The sequence below is a fragment of the Moschus berezovskii genome, chromosome 7 (assembly GCF_049115385.1).
Source record: "Moschus berezovskii isolate FMDL1 chromosome 7, NW_MosBer_1.0, whole genome shotgun sequence".
Lineage (NCBI taxonomy): Eukaryota > Metazoa > Chordata > Mammalia > Artiodactyla > Moschidae > Moschus > Moschus berezovskii.
The window spans coordinates 96,498,959-96,516,171 of record NC_142466.1 but is presented as its reverse complement, the minus strand read 5'-3'; the positions used below and the strand labels follow the sequence as shown (position 1 = coordinate 96,516,171).

General features: G+C 44.0%; 1 protein-coding gene across 3 annotated transcripts in view; it reads right to left on the bottom strand.

Annotated features, from left to right (window-relative positions):
• Nucleotides 1-736: 736 nt before the first annotated feature.
• Nucleotides 737-17,213, bottom strand: part of SHC3 (SHC adaptor protein 3) — a 177,560-nt gene continuing 161,083 nt past the window's right edge. For all 3 annotated transcript variants that reach the window (XM_088837733.1, XM_088837734.1, XM_088837735.1), the window contains 2 exons: nucleotides 15,408-15,703; nucleotides 737-865 (listed from right to left, as the gene is read on the bottom strand). In XM_088837733.1, coding sequence (XP_088693859.1) covers nucleotides 737-865; nucleotides 15,408-15,703 — 425 coding nt within the window. The remainder of the gene's footprint in view (nucleotides 866-15,407; nucleotides 15,704-17,213) is intronic.

The window sequence follows — 17,213 nt, the reverse complement described above, 5'->3', positions numbered from 1 at the left end:
TTTACCTGTCAAGATCTTGATCCATGAGGCTTATTTTGTGCACTATTTGGCAGTGAAGTGAAACCCCAAGAACCCCTGGGCAACCAGGGTCATGGGAGAAGCATGCCTGTGCTCAGCACTACCTGAAACAGCTGTAGTGACATCTGCTTTTAGCACATACCCCACATCTGGTGCTGGAAACCCCATGAACATGGGTGTGGTGCAGGCAGCCTGGGAGGCGTCACCAAGGAGGAGGGCTGGCCCTAAGTGCTTTGCATGCAGAGCACGGGCAGCATCTTGTCTTACTCTGTTACATCCCAAGCGTTTAGTACTGACCCTCCTGCTGCTTCTATTCCCTGTATTGTGCTTAATAGGTAACACTTTCCCAATGGAATTTCCCAGTGGAATGGGTCAGCTGAATTAACATTTTGCCTGGACAACTACAGTCAAACTGAGTTTTCATTAAAAACATACAGCACAGAACATTAGTCTTACATCTTTCTTAGTCTTAAAAAATATAAATATAGAGGGATAATTTGTACAGGATGTATAGGTATGTACACCTTTAATATGCTAATGAGAATTCTGAACAAGTTTATGAAACTTGCATCTTAGGGAAGCCTTCCTCCTGGGGCTTCTGATCAAAGCTCGGAGCCAATGGACAGCTGCCCACATTCCCGGGGCCCGATACCCATCTACTGGGAAGAACCAAGCCCTCCTGAGCACAGGTGCAGTGTTGGACAGGGCAGCTGGCAGGTCACGGGTTCCTCTCCACTGGCTGCTGCAGGCAGAGCTCGCTCCCGGCGGAGACGATGGGCAGGCTGTTTTCCAGGTGGTGGTTGATGAGGTGGCTGATACTGTCAAAGATCCTGTCCTTTGTCCGGATCTGGGAGGGATGCACAAGGAAGGTTAGCACCACCCACAGTCAGAGGACAGAGAACACCCCTCCTCACCAGGAGTCGAAACTGGAAGGGCAGGCTCCTTAGGCACCCGGGATCACCCTTCCAGAGATTGTGTCTGCCAAGTCCCTGGTCACTGTCACTGGCCAGTCAGCTCATTTGTCCACCCCTCTGGGACTGAACCATGCCCTCCCCCACCTTTAGCAACCAGGGGCTGGTGAGCTCACTCACCTGGTGCCAGACTCCTCTCTCCTGCTCCCCTCCTGCCCTCCTGGGACCCAGAAACCTCTGTCCCACGCCACCCAGCAGTGTCTACAGGCTCCAGAGCCCCTGCCACCTTTGGGCCTTTGGACAGTGGTCCCTGGCCCAGACTGTGCTTCTTCCACCTAGGAACCCAACTCAGCCTCCAGCTCAGCGCTCTCAGGTTCCTTCCTTCCACACCAACTCTCCTCAGGCCACCCACCAGCATCCTGCCTGCCTGCCTGCCAGGAAGGAGTCCACAGCTGTGAGGAGGGGCTCCAAGTTTCCACTTGAGGGTGACCCTAGCTACGATGGAGGGGCAGTGCTGCAATTCCTGGTCACTCAGTTCTGGAGCCGGGTATGGTGCCTGTCCATGAACTCCTCCTGAACAGATGAAGGCCTGAGATGGGGTGAGGGTCCCAGGAGCTCTGTCTCTTCGCTCTGCTCACTGGGCCTGTGCTCTGGTCCCTGGAGGCCACCAGTCCCTCCCACCACCCTGAGTCAGTACACTTATAGGAGAGACCACACTTGAACGAGGCAGTTTGAAGTCTGGCCAGGAGCAGTCTCTCTTGCTTTGGATGCAGCCCCGGGGGCCTGCTCCTTTGAGAGGGAGGGGAAGTGGAGCAGGGAGCAGGCACCTCGCTACATCCACGGATACGCCAAGCCCGTAGTTGGCCCTCACAATGGATCTGGGATGCCTGGGTACTCCACTCTCTCTCCAGCCTCTTTGCTCAGAACCTGTCCCTCCCAGAGCAACCAGATCTCTCCCATTCCTACCTTGGGGACCTGAAGACACATCCATTCTCCTTAATTGTTTCAATATTCTTTCCCCAAGTTCTTTTTTATTTTATTATATATTCCAATATAAATAGTTGTAGTATCAATACAAATAGTTGATTTAAAGTATTGTGTTAGTTTCTGCTGTACAGCAAAGTGTGTCAGTTATATATATACTTGCATGCATTGTGTGCTAAGTCACTTCAGTTGTGTTGGACACTTTGCAAGCCCATAGACCGTAGTCGTGTCTAACTCAATGGAACTATGAGCCATGCCATGTAGGGCCACCCAAAACGGACAGGTCATGGTGGAAAGTTCCGACAAAACATGGTCCACTGGAAAAGGGAATGGCAAACCACTTCAGTATTCTTGCCTTGAGAACCCCATGAACAGTATGAAAAGGCAAAAAGATAGGACACTGAGAGATGAACTTCCCAGGTCGGTAGGTGCCCTATTAATATGCTACTGGAGATCAGTGGAGAAATAACTCCAGAAAGAATGAACAGACAGAGCCAGAGCAAAAACAACACCCAGTTGTGGATATGACTGGTGATGGAAGTAAACTCTGATGCTGTAAAGAGCAATATTACATAGGAATCTGGAATGTTAGGTCCATGAATCAAGGCAAATTGGAATTTGTCAAACAGGAGATGGCAAGAGTGAACATCAGCATTTTAGGAATCAGTGAATTAAAATGGACTGGAATGGGTGAATTTAACTTAGATGACCATTATATCTACTACCGTGGGAAAGAATCCCTTTGAAGAAATGGAGTAGCCATCATAGTCAACAAAAGAATCTAGATGCAGTTCAGTTCAGTTCAGTCGCTCAGTCGTGTCCGACTCTTTGTGACCCCATGAACCGCAGCACACCGGGCCTCCCTGTCCATAACCATCTCCCGGAGTCCACCCAAACCCATGTCCATTGAGTTGGTGATGCCATCCAACCATCTCATACTCTGTCATACCCTTCTCCTCCTGCCCTCAGTCTTGCCCAGCATCAGGGTCTCTTCAAATGAGTCAGCTCTTCGCATCAGGTGGCCAAAGTATTGGAGTTTCAGCCTTAGCATCAGTCCTTCCAATGAACACCCAGGACTGATCTCCTTTAGGATGGACTGGTTGGATCTCCTTGAAGTTCAAGGGACTCTCAAGAGTCTTCTCCAACACCACAGTTCAAAAGCATCAATTCATCAGCACTCAGCTTTCTTACAGTTTAACTCTCACATCCATACATGACCACTGGAAAAACCATAGCCTTGACTAGACGGACCTTTGTTGGTAAAGTAATGTCTCTGCTTTCAAGGGACATGAATAACCAAAACAATCTTGAAAAAAAAAGAACTAAGTTAGAAGACTCACACTTCCTGATTTCAAAACTCACTACAAAGTTACAGTAATCAAAACAATAAGATATTGGTTTAAAGATAGGCATACAGACCAAGGGAATAGAATAGAGAGCCCAGAAAACAAAACCCCCACATATGTGGGCAAACTTTTTGGACTGGGAAGCCAAGGCCTTTCACTAGAGAAAAGACAATATTTTTAACAAATGTCTCTAGGAAAACTGGATATCTGCATGCAAAAATATAAAGCTGCACCCTTAACCGACACAACATACAAAAACTAACTGAAAATGGATCTAAGACCAAAGTATAATGAAACACATCTCATAGCCATTGTGATGGCTATTATTAAAAAAAAAAAAAAACAGAAAATAAGAAATGTTGGCAAAGATGTGTAGAAACTGGAACTCATACATACAATGGAACATTAGTTAGCTTTAAAAAGGAAGGGAATTAGTACACATGCTACAGTGTGAATAAAACTTGAGGGCATTATATTGAGTGAAAGAAACCAAACATAAAAAGACAAACACTGTATGAATCCACGTATATGAGGTACTTGTTGTTTAGTTGCTAAGTCATACCCAACTCTTTTGAGACCCCATGGGCTGTCTGTGGGATTTTCCAGACAAGAATACTGGATTGGGTTGCCATTTCCTTTTCCAGGGGATCTTCCTGACCCAGGAATTAAACCCAAAGTTCCTGCCACGTCTCCTGCATTGCAGATGGGTTCTTTACCACTGAGTCACTGGAGAAGCCCATGAGGTACTTGGAGTAGTCGAAATCATAGACAAAGAAAGTAAACTGGTGAAGGCCAGGGGCTGTGAAATGGGAATAAGTGAGTGAGTGAACATCGCTCAGTCGTGTCTGACTCTTTGCAACCCCATGGACTATACAGTTCATGGAATTCTCCAGGTCTGAATACTGGAGTGAGTAGCTATTCCCTTCTCCAGGGGCTCTTCCAAACCCAGGGATCAAACCCAGGTGTCCTGCATTACAGGAGGGAGTTATTGCTTAACTTTGGGTTTAATTCCTGGGTCAGGAAGATCCCCTGGAGAAGGAAATGACAACCCAATCCAGTACTCTTGTCTGGAAAATCCCACAGACAGTCCATGGGGTCTCAAAAGAGTTGGGTATGACTTAACTTTTATTGAGTATAAAGTTTCAGTGTTGTAAGACAAAAAGAGTTCTGGAGGTAGATGGTGGTGATGGTTGCATATCTATATGAACATACTTAATATCTCTGTACACTCAAAAATGGTTAAGATGGTAAATTTTATACTATACATATTTTACTGCAATAAAAATAAATGAAGGGAAAAAATAAGCAAAAGATCTGAACAGACATTTCTCCAAAGAAGATACCCAAATGGCCAATAAGCACATGAAAGGGTGCTCAACATCAAGAGTCATCAAGGAAAATGAAAATCAAAACCACAATGGTATACCACTTTATATCCACTAGTATTCTAGAATTTAAAAGTCAGATAATAACAAGTGTTGGTGATGACACAGAGAAATTAGAACCCTTATACACTGCTTAATGATGCAGCTGCTTTGGAAAATTGTCTGGCATTTCAAGTGACTATTTATAAAGTTACCATTTGACATACTAATTCAACTCCTAAGCATATATCCAAGGTAAATGAAATATATGTCCGTTCAGAAAATTTTATATAATGTTTACAGTGGCATTATTCACAATTGCCAACTGCCCATCAACAGGTTAATCATAAATAAAGTGTGGTATATCCATAGATGAAGTATTATTCATCCATATAAAGGAAGTGCTAACACATGTTACAGCATAGATAAGCCTTTAAAACATTATGCTAAGTGAAAAAAATTAGTCACAAAAGTGTACATGTTATATGATTCTGTTCAAATGAAAGTCCAGAATGGGATAATCTACAGAGACAGAAAACTGCTGAGTGGTTCCCAATGCTGGAGAAGGGGAGACTAGAAGGGTGACGGCTAAATGGTACAGCATGAAATTACAAAATGGACTGTGATGATGGATGCACATATCTGTGAATATACTAAAAACCACTGAATCACACACTTTAAATGGGTATTATGTAAATGATATCCCAATAAAGCTGTTTTTAAAGATCTCTATGTCTACCAGTTCATAGAAAATACAGGAGGCAAGAAACAAGTTAAATAATGCCACAAGGAAACAAGGACCCAAATCGTAATGTACGCAAATCATAATGCAGGATATTTTATAGACAAATGTCTAATTCCTCAAATAAATCAAGGGGGATTTAATTCCTCAAATAAATCAAGGGGGAGGCAGAAAGGAAGTTGCAACAGAGTGAGAGCCATAAGAGACATAACAAAATGCATTATGCGGATCATCCATCAATTCTGATTCCAACAGACTTACTATAAAAAGAATATCTTTAAGATAATCAGGAAAATTTCAATATGTTCCATAATTATTTTTGGTTTTGTTGGTATAACGATGATATGTTATTGTTTCAATGTCCTTATTGGTAGAGATTCCTGCAGAAGTTACAGGAGAAATGACAGGAGGCCCAGAATCTGCTATGAAATACTTTGAAAATTTCCTCCTTCCCCTTCCTTTCTTCTCCTTTTCCTTCCTAAAAGAACAATCAGTCCAAAAGCCAAGAAGATAGGTCTCGGTGCTATGAGGGTCATGTAGTCACAATGGCCCCACATGGCATCCTGGGGTGTTGCTGTTGCTGCTAAGTTGCTTCAGTCGTGTCCGACTCTGTGCGACCCCATAGACAGCAGACCACCAGGCTCCCCCATCCCTGGGATTCTCCAGGCAAGAACACTGGAGTGGGTTGCCATTTCCTTCTAGCAGAGTGGAAATGCCCATGGGATGGATGGATGGACTGGCACAGGCTGTCAGAGATATCCATGCCAGGGAGAAGGTTGGGCAGTGCAGTATGGTGGTCAGAGTCAAGTAGGGGGAGGGTGTGTATGTAGGAGGGTAGAATGGCACAGGCATGAGCAAGGTGAGGAGGGAATCACATGGAGAACGGTTGGGCCTGGAAGTCCAAGTCAAGACTGGATGAGGAAGGTTTCCACACACATTAGGGGCAGCAGCCGTGATGGGTGATCTATCACATACAAAGGAGCTCATCAAATAGGTTAAATTGTTAAGAATAATGGGAGTCAGGTTTCTTATTGTTGGAGAAGGGAGTTGTAGACAGAGAAAAGGAAAAAATTAAAAATGAACGTTGTGATTGCAGCTTGAAATTAGAAGAATTTTTATGAACGCCTGGTTTCCAATTATCTGGTGGCTCTGATGGTAAAGAATCTGCCTGTGATGCAGGAGACCCGGGTTCAGCCCTGGGGTGGAGAAGATCCCCTGGAGAAGGGAATGGCTACTCATTTAAGTGTTCTCACCTGGAGAATCCCATGGACAGAGGAGCCAGGTAGCTACAGTCCACATGGTCGCAAAGAGTCAGACACAACTGAGCGACTAACGCTTCACTTTCACAGATAGATATAGAAATAGATATGGAAATAAATGTGTGTGTGTGTGTGGATGGCGTCTGTCCATTTAGAGGGTCAGGTAGCAGCAACACCCCGCCAGCAATGAGCACATGCAATGCCCAGACCTCGGTCTCTCCAGACCAGAGTTCATTCGGAGAAGTGGGTAACTGCAGGACTCGGCCAGGTGGCCACGTTTTATCATTTTGCATCAGAAGAAAGAAGATGCTGAAAGATAAAGACATGTCAAAAGGACATAGAAGCCAGCTTGAAGGAACATCAAAATGAATACAATAACTAAGTATAACACATTGGATGGCATCACCAACTCAATGGACATGACTTTGAGCAAGCTCCAGGAGGTGGTGAAGGACAGGGAAGCCTGGCGTGCTTCAGTCCATGGGGTTGCAGAGTCCGACATGACTGAGCGACTGAGCAGCAACAACAAATAGCCCACTGAATAAAATGCTACTAAGCTGCTGCTGCTAAGTCACTTCAGTCGTGTCCGACTCTGTGTGACCCCATAGACGGAAGCCCACCAGGCTCCCCCGTCCCTGGGATTCTCCAGGCAAGAACACTGGAGTGGGTTGCCATTTCCTTCTCCAATGTGTGAAAGTGGAAAGTGAAAAGTGAAAGTGAAGTCGCTCAGTCGTGTCCGACCCTTAGCGACCCCACGGACTGCAGCCTACCAGGCTCCTCCATCCATGGGATTTTCTAGGCAATAGTACCGGAGAGGCTTGCCATTGCCTTCTCCACTGAATAAAATAGGAGACTAGAAATCCACAATAGCAAAAATAAATAAGTGATTAGATGGAAAGTTTGATCGTGAAGAAGGAAGTTATATAGTTTTCAAAGTACCTCCCCCAAATGTTAACTCAAGGGAAAGGAGAGGGTCTGCTATGGGGATGCATGCCGACACCTCCTCGGTGAAGCCGTCCAGGGGAACACTCACCAGCAGTCAGCATCTCCCCAGCAGGATGCAGTGATACAGCAAGCAGTGTTCCTACGATAGTTCAGCCAAGATGCATAAGCTGACTCCAATAATGAGGAAACATCAGAGGAACCTGAACTGAGAACTGTTCTAGGTTCAGTTCAGTTCAGTCGCTCAGTCGTGTCCAACTCAGTTCAGTTCAGTCGCTCAGTCGTGTCCGACTCTCCGCAACCCCATGAATCACAGCTCTTTTTGAAGGAGGCTAAATAGACAACACCACTGAATGCAGCACATGATTCTGGACCGGACCCTTTCAGGACAAAGGACACTCTTGGGACAACAAAAGGCTCTGGAGGATGAGCTGGTGGAGATGCAGCAGGATAAAGGTCTGATTCATTCGGGTGTCTGTACCATGGTTAGGCAGGAGAATTGTTAGCAGGAATTCACACTCAAGTACTCTCGGGGGTGATGGAATATCTGAGCAGTTGACTCTCAAATGATTCCAGAGAAGAAAGTTTTTGTATACTGTGCTTCCAAAAGATACTCCAAAAAAAATTAATGGGGTGAGATGCAGGTGAAATAAGATTAGAACAATATTGGTCATTTTTGCAGCCAATAGTAAGTACTTGAGAATTCATTAGACCACTTTCTTTGCTCTGGTGCATTAAAGAAAAATGTAAAGCCAGTGCTGACAGAAGACAGATGGAGGAAGAAGGGGAAGGAAAGAGGACCTGCAGGGTACCCACTCTGCCTGGGGCAGGGGACGAAGCTGTGAAACACTGGTCCTTACACCGATGGAACCGGAGAGAGCCTCGGTAGGTTGTCAGGCACAAAAACAAGCACTAGAAAAACTAAAATACTTGTCAAAAAATTGAAGAGGTAGCACAAATGGGGTAAACTAAAGCGTGTTCACAGGGAACATGAAGAAACTATGTCTTGAAATTTTAAATTAATGAATCAAGCACTTTTCAGAGAACTTTAAAGAGAATCTGTTGGCAGAGCCTGTCTCTCTCGGAATCAGAAATATGGTAAGGAGGACGGAGGAGGCCTATTAGTCTTCATTAAACCCTTTCTGTCTTTTTTGTTCATATTTGGGGACACTACATTGACAGAAAGTTAAAAGACAAATTGCTGAGATGACCTTGTCAGTCAAGCACTTTTCATGCTTCCTTACATTTCTCCACCTCTCTTGGAGTCAGGTGGGGACTAATGGACCATGAGGTGAGTGACATGTGTCGCTTCCCCAGTGAGACCACTGATCTTCCTTCATCCCTCTCTTCTCCATGGTGACAAGGCAGACCCAGGAGATGGACGAGCCTGCATCCCTGAGCCACCCAAGCAAGGACCAGAGAGGTTAGGGAGCCACAAACACCAGCTTGGCGTGAGTGGGAACAGAAACTCTGCTGGATTAAATCACTTTTAACCAGAATTCACCTTTTATTTATTAAGGCAGCACAGTCTAGACTGACCGGTAAAAAGGGAATTTGAAAATAATAACAGCTTAATCAATGGCTTTATTAAGTGGAGGGCTTGGGGGAAGGCTTTGTGTTTTCTTAATTACACTAAGAAGAAAGTAGCAACCTAATAAATGTGAATGTTGGATGGATGTTGTGGTTTGACGATTTTATGAAAGCAAAAGCCCCTAAATGTGCTCTCAAACCTGTCACAACCTGAGACCACGTTAACAAACAACCTGAGATCACATTAATGAAGCCCGCAGAACACCCAGCCATGTGTGACAGCAGCTTGTTCAAACCCAAGCACGCTGCCCACCACACTTTGCTGGCCCTTCAAGGCCAAAGTGATGAATCAGTGATAAATGACTCAGGGAATAATTTTAGACACAGAGGGCTGACTAAATGTTTCTGAAAGATGTTGAAAAGATTAAAAAAAAAAAGTGCACCAGATGCCATCTCTGAGGCTGTTCCTACAGACCAACTTACGGGCCTATTTCCAGCTGGTATTTTCAGGGGTCGGTAGCTTCAGCAACTCCCCAGGAGCTCAGAAGCCCAGCCACAACCATCCCCCGTCACCCCAGTTATCAGCGCCCCCAGGAGCCTTGAACAATCAGTGCACAGTGGGAAGGCACATAGGTTGATATACTCGGGGGTAAATTTAGACGCAGAACTGTTTTGCATCCTTATTTTTCTGAGTAATCTGTTCTGCCAAGTTTCCCCCTTTATAGTCTGGGACCAACCAATTACCATGAAAATCAGATGAATAAATATTGAAGAGAATGTGTTCATCATCTATTTTCGTGTCCTCACAGCAAGCAAGCAACATTATATTTTTAATTAAGTCTTTGATTTCCATTTTCCCTTTCAACTAAAGCTGTCCTCCGTAGGATCAATTAAGCTAGATAATCAGATCCAATGAAAAGCCCCCCAAAAGAACAGTTATTAGTAGGTGTGATTCACACATTTTCCCAACCATACTGCAAATTTCTGCTCCAAAATTAAAGTTGTAGAGACAACACAGTGCGGGGTGTTCAGGGCCTCGCTCAGACATCTGGTCTTCATCTCCTTCTTACCTTCTACATTATCTCTATACTGGCTTGTGAATGTATGATATATTAGTAGTTCATATCTTTTCGTAAATCATCCTTTTGTCTATAAGGACTGAGTGACCAAAAAAAAAAAATACTAATCATCTTTGATCTATAAGAGGGTATGCTGCTGCTGCTAAGTCGCTTCAGTCGTGTCCAACTCTGTGCGACCCCATAGACAGCAGCCCATCAGGCTCCACCATCCCTGGGATTCTCCAGGCAAGAACACTGGAGTGGGTTGCCATTTCCTTCTCCAATGTGTGAAAGTGAAAAGTGAAAGTGAAGTCGCTCAGTCATGTCCGACTCTTTGTGACCCTGTGGACTGTAGCCCGCCAGGTTCCTCTGTCCATGGGATTCTCCAGGCAAGAACACTGGAGTGGGTTGCCATTTCCTTCTCCAATGTGTGAAAGTGAAAAGTGAAAGTGAAGTTGCTCAGTCGTGTCCGACTAGTAGCGACCCCATGGACTGCAGCCCACCGGGCTCCTCTGTCCATGTGATTTTCTAGGCAAGAGTACTGGAGTGGCTTGCCATTGCCTTCTCTGATAAGAGGGTATAATTTAGCTAAATTTTAATTTTTAAAAAATACCTAAAATTTTCAACCAAAATATTTATATTCTCATAGAATTGCTTAGATACTTTCTCTCCTATTTACTTGGAGATAACTACAACAAATTTCATAGGTAGTCAATGCAGACGGAAAGAACTCTGGACTGAGTCTGTGTAGAAAACTTATTTGCGAACCCAGGTTGCCTTCTTGGGTCCTCAGTTCCTAACCTGCAAAAGTCTGAGGTTGCTTTATGTATTCAGTTATCCAGTGCTTATTGAACACCACTTGTGTGCCAGGCTCTATTCTAGATGGTGGGAAATAACTACACTGAACAAGATTTCTACCCTCATGGGGATTATAGTTTAGTTGTTGTTGTTGTTTAGTCTCTAAGTTGTGTCCAACTATTTTGTGACCCTGTGAACTGTAGCCCGCCAGGCTCCTCTGCTCATGGGATTTCCAAGGGAAGAATACTGGAGTGGGTTGCCATTTCCTTCTCCAGGGGATCTTCCCATCCCGGGGACTGAACCAACTGAACCCGTGTCTCCTGCATTGGCAGGCAGATTCTTTACTGTTGAGCCACTAGGGAAGCCCTATTGTCTAGTTGGGGAAGCTAAATAATAAATTAGCAAATAAAAGGGTGCTTGTTTGTGATAAGTGCCTAAAGGTAAGAATAAATCAGGGTAAAGAAGTAGCAGTTATGCAAAGCATTCTCTATGAGATAAAATGGTGGGGGGAGGAGGCATCTCTGATTTGGAGTCAACCTAGATCATTGTGGGGCTTCCCTGGTGGCTCAGAGGATAGAGTCTGCCTGCAATGCAGGAGACCCGGGTTCGATCCCTGGGTTGGGAAGACCCCCTGGAGAAGGAAATGGCAACCACTCCAGTATTCTTGCCTGGAGAATCCCATGGACAGAGGAACCTGGCGGGCTACAGTCCACGGGATCCCAAAGAGTCGGACACGACTGAGTGACTTTACTTTCACTTTTCACTTTAGATCATTGTAAGACGTGAGTATAACCCCATAATCTTGACATCCCTTGATGAACACACAACCAAAGCAAGCAAAGATGATGACAGATTTCTCTTATGCACAGCACCTGAAAAAATTCTAAAGGAAATATTCAGACTACAAATCCAAATCCATGACTACTACGTCATAGACCAAGCAGAGTTTATGCCAGGATGAAACATCAGAAAAATCTACCTATGTAATTTCCCAGACAAATGGACTTTAAGGGAAACAAATCATCGTATTATCTCAAAAGCTGTTGAAGAAACATTTGATAAAGTTCAATACCTATACATGATAAAAGTAATTGGGCAATTAATATATATGTTAATGAGAGCAGAGATTATCCTTCCAACTGGTCATGAACATATACCAGGTGCCAAAATCAGTGTCTGGATTAGTAGTCCTTCAGTACACATTTGTTGAGTGAAGAATGAATGAGTGAAGTCCTTTAGGCTGATTAGAACATCTACAAAAGCTTTCATCATCCTTGAGAGAGAAAGTCAAAGTCACTCAGTCTTGTCTGATTCTTTGCGACCCCATGGACTGTAGCCCACCAGGCTCCTCTGTCCATGAAATTCTCCAGGCAAGAACACTGGAGTGGGAAGCCGTTCCCTTCTCCATGGGATATTCCCAACTCAGGGATTAAATCCGGGTCTTCTGCATTGCAGGTGATTCTTTACTGTCTGAGCCACCGCAAAAGCCTGCATGAAAATTTAGAGGCCATTCCTTTTCAGGTTGGAAACTGCACAAGAGTGCCCTCTCCTGGCCAATGCTCAAAGATGCCCTGGTCAGCTCAGCAGTACCCTGTGAGGTCTGGGATTTGAAAGACAAGAGAAAAAAACTGTCAGTGTTTGCAATGGCATGACCGCTGGTCCAGTAAAACTACGACGGTCAGAAAAATTTCCAGAATCAAGATCACACTACTTTCCTCTCCCTGAAGCAATAACTATTGAGAAGAAGTAATCAAAAATAACATATCACTTAAAACAAGCTCTGAAACTAGGCACCCAAGGAAGTAATCTAAAAAAGGAAACAGAACTTTCTGGAGAGAATTTTAAAATTCTAACAAAAGATATTTTTTTAAAACTAAATAAGTGGAGACATGCCATGTTCATGGAGGTGATGATTTACTATTAAAAAACGTCAGCTCTCCTCATAATCTACAAATGCAGCACAAGTCCTCTCAAAATCCCAGCATATATTTTTGGTGACATGGTAAACTGAATCTAAACTCAGAACAAAGAATAAAGGTCTGAGAATATCTAAGGCAACTTATGAAAAGGAGACTCAAGAGGAAGGACTCACGCCACCAGATATTAGGATAATTTAAAGCCATCGTGACTAAAGCAGTATGGAACATGCACAGGGACAGAGTCAAACCAACAGAACAGAACTGAGAGTGCAGAAACAGACCCGCGACACCGGGGGCTCGGTGTGTGTCATAAGGAGCATCGCCACCCCAGAGAAAGACAGATTCTTCGGTAAACAGTGATGGGAAAATGGACTCGCTACACGGCGATTTTTCAGACGTTGGGTCCTTCTCTTACATCATCTTCTAAAGTAACTTCAGTTGGGCTTGAAAGGTAAATGTGAAAGATAAAACCATGAAGCCAATAGGAGAAAATACGGAAGGAAGATGCAGTATACCTGTGATTGGTAGGTGAGAAATCTTTTAAAACTAAAAACTATAAACCATAAAGGGGAAAATTAATGGATTTAGCTATATTCCCAGAAAAAAAAAAGACTTTTATTTGATGAAGGTGAAGACGTGGGAGACTACAAATGGACATTCTATGACTGGAGAAAACGCAAGAAAGCCCAATAAGAAAATTAAAGGGGAAATATAGGGGAAAGATAGGAATACAACATTTACGAAGAAACCTGTTAAAGTGCGATCAAAGAATTGCATGGCAAACAATAGACATCTCTTCACTCCCCACCCCCTTCATATTATCATAATTAGAGAGAGAAGAGGCAGATGAGGGACCTTCACCCTCTGCCACTCTGCATGTTGATAACCCTAGCCATGCTGGAAGTAAATGCAACCCCACAGTGACATTAAATGTATATACATTCTGCGATCAAAAATTCCACCCTTGGGATATGCCCAAGAGAGACTATACCAGGTGCAGGGGGAGACACGCACAAGGCTTGCAGCGCCTTCAGATTTTTAATCCTTCACAAAAGAGCTCAGGAAGTGATGTGTAGACTATGCACCCAGTGAGCCCCAGATGGCCCACCCAAGTAACAGTTCATCACACAGAGGCACCACTGACAGATCTCAAAAACATGTATTGAAGGGGAAAAGAAAGAAATGATTTTTGGAACAATATCATGTTTGTGAATTTCTAAAACACGGAAGCACAAAATATGTATTTTCCCTTGTATGTATATAGGTGAGAAAAAATCCATACAGCTCAGGAAAGTGGATTGGAAGGCTATAAATTACATTTATAGGGTGTGGTTGCCCAGGTGGAAGGGAAAGAGGAGAGCAGAAGTCTAGGGAGCCAAGGTGGGCAGGCAGCTAAGTCCAGACACCTGAGGCAAAACATCATCTCTAACACACACAGTTCAGTTGTGTCCAAATTCCACTGAGGACTGTCTTCATCCCTACCTGTCAATCAAATAATGCAATATCTGTTATACAGAACAAACTTGTGGTTACCAAGGGAGGGAGGGGGTGGGGGAGGGAAGGACTGGGAGTTTGGGATTAGCAGAGGTAGGATAAACAGCAAGGGTCTACCATATAGCACAGGGAGCTACATCCAATGTCCTGTGATAAACCGCAATGGAAAAGAATATATATATATATATGTACATGTAAGTGTGTATATATATGTCTGTATGTATCACTGAGTCACTTTTCTGTACGGCAAAAATTAACACATTATAAATCAACTATACTTCAACAAAATTTTTAAAAGTACAACCTCCTTTACTATTGAGATAACTCTATCTACTGCATCATTCTCACTGGATAAAAGATGTTAAACAACAATCCTGGAATTTACTCAACAGTTAGGTTAGTGTAACTACATTTATTAAACTTAGTAATTCTCAGACTATGCCAGGGTGAAGTCAAATTTGTTTACTTACTGGAAGATGGGATATTCAGTCAACCCTACAGAATTATTCAGACACAATCGTTCTGCTAGGAAGAGCCAAAAAGCCAAACTCACTGTCATGAGCTATTTCTTCTCTGGGTGGGAAAGCAAGAGACAATTAATAGGAGGCTTACCTACTGCTCCGTCACATTTTACAACCTATAAATAAATTCTTGTGGTTCAACTTGTAGAGAAATTTGAGGTGAGTATCAAAAGCCTGGGAACCCTGCACTGGCGAACAAAGATTCACTATGAATGGAAGGGAAACTCTCGCGGTTTTTGTATTCACTTTAAAGAACATGAGAATTAAGGCTTTCCACCCGGGCTCTGGTGAATTTCCAAGTCTTACAAGTTGAATGGGGCTCTAACCATGGGCTCCAGTAATCTGACTCTGGCCTGAAAGTAAGTCCTCTGGGCCTGGTCTGAAGCGTCCCAGAGGAGTGACTGTCAGAAGTCAGCAGGCATATGTGGGTAGAGAAGGGAAAGTGGTCCCCAGGGCAGTGACCTAAAGGAGACTGCTGGAGGGAGGTGGCCAGTGCAGGCCACACTCCGCCCTGTGCTCACCGTGCCTTCTGGGTCCACGAGCAGCAAGTGTTTGGCCTGGCCGTTGTGCATGCCAGTGAGGACGAAGGAGCCCGGGTTGGTGGTGCTCTTCCTGACCAAGAAGTCTCCATCTCTCTTTAGCAGCCTCTCTGCCTCTTTCCTGCTCATCTCCCCTTGGTACCAAGGCTCTGCTTTTAGTTCTTCCAGCATCTTGGCATCTGGTGCTCTGGGTGAGACGGGGCTGATGCATTCCATGGAGGCTGCCTTGCTCAACACAGGCCCCAAGGACTGAATCTTGAGAGCATCTTCAAAAGGCTCTGCCAACAACATGTGCCAGCAACACGTCAGTTCCAAGGAGAGCAAAAGATAAACAACACAATGTGAGGGTTGGCAATGCAAAGGCAACTTCAACCAGAAAAAAAATAATAATAAAGCAGAGAAAACTGACTGGCTGGTAAGATAACAAGATTCATCGTAATGGCATTTGAAAACACAGCCCCAAACTTGGCATGACTCTTTCTGATGAGTCTGCTTTCCCAAGACAGCTGGGCATTGTGTCTTGTGCCAAAGATTCAAGCACAGCCTCTGTCTCACTAGTTCGAATGACTTCATTTTTGCATGCTGCAAGAGTCCAGGCATACTACATGCCATCTACTTTCTCTGGAACATTGGCTAGCCTCTTCAACAAATGTGCTCTCTTCTGAATAAAAATCTGTCAATACCAAAGAAAATACACAGAGGAAAAGAAAAATTGCAAGGTTTTGGGCAAAACCGAAACCCAGCCCAACAAATGTTTCTTTCAAAATCTTTGTATTAGGTGCATTCTTAAAAGACAAGAAAACCAACATTTATCAGTGGCCCTTTGTGTGACTTGCCCCAGGTTAGGAGCTCGACCTCCCTTTGACATTCACTTGTTTCCCTGTGGAAAAAGGCTCTTGGATGAATGTTTGAGATTGAGCTTGACTCCATGCCCTTCAGAACACACTTCATCCTGCGGGGCATCGCTCTTAACAGCAACAAATATCAGCAGTGAGAGAAGTCAACAGGCACATCTGATTAAATCCCGATGTTTGATGTTCAAACAAAGCAATATGTACAACAGCACTCTGAAAAATGTACACAGTGCTACACAAGAGTAAGGTGTTGTGATGTTTACTTAGGACCACACTGCTAACATGGTACAATGCAAGCACCACACGACCAGGAAAGCTTCTCTCCTGGGCATAGCTACATCCCCAGAGACCAACACTGCTCCTGGGTCATAGTTTGTACCGTATAAACATTCAGAGAGTGCTGTAAAATCAGACCAGTTTGTTAAATGTTAGCAGAGAATGGGCAGAAGTGAAGCGAATAAATGAAACCAAAACTAAGGCGTTTTGACAACTTATTAAATTATTTAGAGTTGGGCGCCCCCCCCCCAAAAAAAGAAGAGGTTAAAACTATGGGCTAAAATTGTTTGTGTATTTTCTTTTTGCATTCTACTTTTTTCCCTGATTACCAGAGTAGTTGAAAATCTGTATTCTGTTTCTATACCATCACCGTCACCACAACGTCACCATCATCATCACCCAGTACCAGCATCACCATCATTATCAACATCATCACCAACACCACCATCGCCATTTCATCATCATCGTCACCTTCGTTATCACCATTATCATCACCACCACCATCAGCACCATTACCAGAACAATCAGCACCACTATCACTGCTGTTATTTAGCTATAGTGGCTCAAGATACTGCTTCCCTGGTGGCTCAGACGGTAAAGAGTCTGCCTGCAGTGCAGGAGACCTGGGTTCAATCCCTGGGTCAGGAAGATCCCCTGG